Source organism: Laccaria bicolor, genomic scaffold (assembly GCF_000143565.1).
Source record: "Laccaria bicolor S238N-H82 LACBIscaffold_5 genomic scaffold, whole genome shotgun sequence".
NCBI classification, from domain to species: Eukaryota; Fungi; Basidiomycota; class Agaricomycetes; order Agaricales; family Hydnangiaceae; genus Laccaria; species Laccaria bicolor.
This window is the reverse complement of record NW_001889876.1, coordinates 168,357-171,353: the sequence shown is the minus strand read 5'-3', so window position 1 is coordinate 171,353 and position 2,997 is coordinate 168,357. Positions and strand designations below refer to the sequence as shown.

The 2,997-nt window shown below is 48.9% G+C and overlaps 1 protein-coding gene across 1 annotated transcript; it reads right to left on the bottom strand.

The window, feature by feature from the left end:
- Window positions 1-369: 369 nt before the first annotated feature.
- On the bottom strand, window positions 370-2,539 carry LACBIDRAFT_323922 (uncharacterized protein; the record flags this gene model as incomplete). Its single annotated transcript, XM_001877245.1, has 9 exons — window positions 370-514; window positions 541-584; window positions 704-744; window positions 1,099-1,169; window positions 1,382-1,405; window positions 1,821-1,866; window positions 1,982-2,006; window positions 2,084-2,359; window positions 2,468-2,539. 9 exons carry the CDS (start codon window positions 2,537-2,539, stop codon window positions 370-372), a joined length of 744 nt encoding a protein of 247 aa, XP_001877280.1.
- Between the last annotated feature and the right edge of the window lie 458 nt (window positions 2,540-2,997).

Sequence of the window (2,997 nt, the reverse complement as noted above, 5' to 3'; positions counted from 1 at the left end):
CGTCGTAATGGGCTGCCGCAATGTTGCATATGCAGATGGTACCCATCGTTGATTGGGCCCTTGTAAGTTTGGATTAGACGGGACCGACGATGGTTACTGACACCCTTCTTCTCGTTCAGCAGATCGAGTNTGAGTCGAAGAATCGGAACGGCATCAATATGCACGCGACCCGTCGTCAAAGCCAGGACATTTAAACATGCCACTTGTATTAGTGCGATAATGTATAATCATAACACTCCCCACGTTGACTCCCGAGCTTTTCCGATTGATACTCAACTTATACCCAGAGAACTGGCGCAATGTCAATTGTATCTCGTTATTTCCCAGAATATTAAAGGGCACAATGAATTGCTAATATACTTCCTACTTTCACAACAATTTACGAGGCACTATGTACTTGTCTTGAGGCATTTCATACGCAAATGTGACGGTTGTGGGGTGGTTGTCAAGAGGAATGCGGGATTCAGGTGAAGAACTAGGTTGACAGCCGTACAGCGTGCTTGACCAAAAGTGCCTGGAAGCGGTGTATATATGACGTACGTTCGTGTCATGAAGCAGAGGGTGGGGTGGGTAGAGGTAGGTACCTACGAGATATCGCAGCATAGGGAAGGTTGCGATGATTGAGGGCGTAAGATGGAGTGGCTCATAGGGACTGTTGAGAAGAGCTATAACTCGCTCATACGAAAGGCGCACTGTCCTTTACCCTATGCGCCTCATGATCCTGAGTCAATGCATCACCACCTCCTAAACAATCCTAAACGCCAACCTAAATCCCTCCAGGTTGAGGTGGTCACGTTGACTTATGCAAGAGAGTGTGGACTCAAACGTAAGATCCAAGTTTGTATGGGAAGAGCCGAATGAAGGGGCATGTGTCGTCGCCCTTTGGGTCCGAGAGGGGAGGGATCCTATGTGACAACTATCAGCCAAGATTTTCCGAACGCGCCATTGTACATAGACCCAACGATGTATTCTGATTCCTTTAGGTCGGAACTTGTTCGCGACGAGGTTATGAGTGCACCGGGACCTATTATTGAAATTGGTCGTGTAAGTAGGCAGAAAGAGAGCACGATGGAGGCCATGGGGGATGGCGGTACTTACGAAAGTCGTTATATGCGCGAGTCGTTAAGATAAATTCAACGATTCTGGCGTCCTCAAGCTTGTAGCCAGCACTGTGAGTCGGTGATCAGACACGCGGACGTCGACTTGGCTTAGCCCGCTGACACAGGAAGTTAGAGTGGAAACAGGTGACGAAGAGAAGAGGAAACACTTACTGATAAACTTTAAGCACTTGTTACTCTGAGCGACATATTCCTGCTGACGAGCGCCCTCGCTGGACACGAAGAAGACTATAATGATAGATCAGCCCTCTGGAATTACTCACGAAGATGGGATCGGGGTGAACTCACTGATAAGCCAACCTCATGATATCCTTGCCACCAACGAAATCCTTCAAGTGGTCCAATCGTTCAGTCGTACCCGGCTTTTCCTTTGATATCCTCTAAGTCATTAACCTCCCTTTCATGCGCCGATTCCATCAGTGGGCTTGTCAAGTCTTGGAGATGCAACAACGACGGACGAGGCTTTGGCGAAGTCGACACTCGAACAACTTCCGTCGCTTCAACGCGTGACCCTCGTCCGGTTCGTCCTGTGGATGGCGGTTGCGGTAGTGAAAGATCCAGGAAAGCGCATCGGCGACAACTCAGGATTGAGCAAAGAGCCAAGAGGCTTGCGCCATAAGATCTTTACGTTGACGACTGGTTGACGACTGGTTGAGCAATATGTTAGCAACATATTGAAATAACCAAAGGCGTAGTACTCACTTGATAGTACGAGCTCGTCTATGACCATCCGCTGCGCCTGCTACACCTTAATGTTGGTTCAGTGGCGTTTGAGGCTGGCTGGATTAAACCCGTTGCAGTTGTGCGGTTGGAGGTGATCATTCTGGGCCACTGGCGCTCGGATGTTTCCGCGTGACGCCCACCTTCGTCCTTTGGATCATTGGATGCCTAGGTTATACGGATTGCGATTTCTGTAAAGAGACCGTCAAAAACCGGGAATGATCCAGTGCAGCATAAGTACTCACGAGATACAAACTTCCCGTCCAATCATGAGTAAAAACGCAGTGCACGGATTGCATTTTCTCAAAGGACCTGATATTAGGTGTCAGGATAATGAGCGGGAGAACGGATAACGGAATAGCAAAGAACACTTTACCGCTCTTATGCCAATTCATGGGTTTCCATGAGAAAGAGGTGCGGCAGAAGTGAGCGACTGGGCCCAACAAAGTTGAAGCCTTATGGAATACGTATTCGAAGATTGCCCGTAGACCGGAAGGTCGTGGGCGGGCGATAGAAGTCATCTACGCACACCGCATTGGGCGAGAAAGTGATGGTGGGCATGATCACGTAGAGTCAATGAGGACTAACGAAAGGATTGATAAGAGATATTGATAGAGGGCAGAAAATACGCTACTGGATCGGATATTGGTATTGTCCCAGAAATGAGATGAAGCACAACGCGTCATGAGGTAGATGGTCATATTTGTTCTCAGTGAGACAGGTATGATTGAAGGTTGTCATCGACGTACACATGCGACATCCAGAACTCCCAAAGGAAATGAGGGAAATGAGGGAAATAAGGTGAGGTGGAGTCTGACATGCTGTTAAGCGCGTGTCAGTGAGCTAACCTAAGCCTTTGACAACGCAAGGTCATACCAATGTCAGTCAACTCCTAGTTGCGTTGAGGTGGACAAGAAGGAGAGCAGACTCTCCGAAGCATACCACGCAGCGGGGACCTGGGATGTAAGGCCGTGTCGTGGAAACAACTGGCGGGTTAAACGAGCTTAACGCGCGTCTAGATGGCCATCATCAAAGCGATCGCGAAGTCGAGTCCGAGTTCCTCTATTTAGGCAAAGGTGGGAGACAAGTTAATCTCGGAGATACTGGTTATGTAGGTGGTCAACCGCCCGTGCCTGAAATGCGTCATCGGTCCACCTAG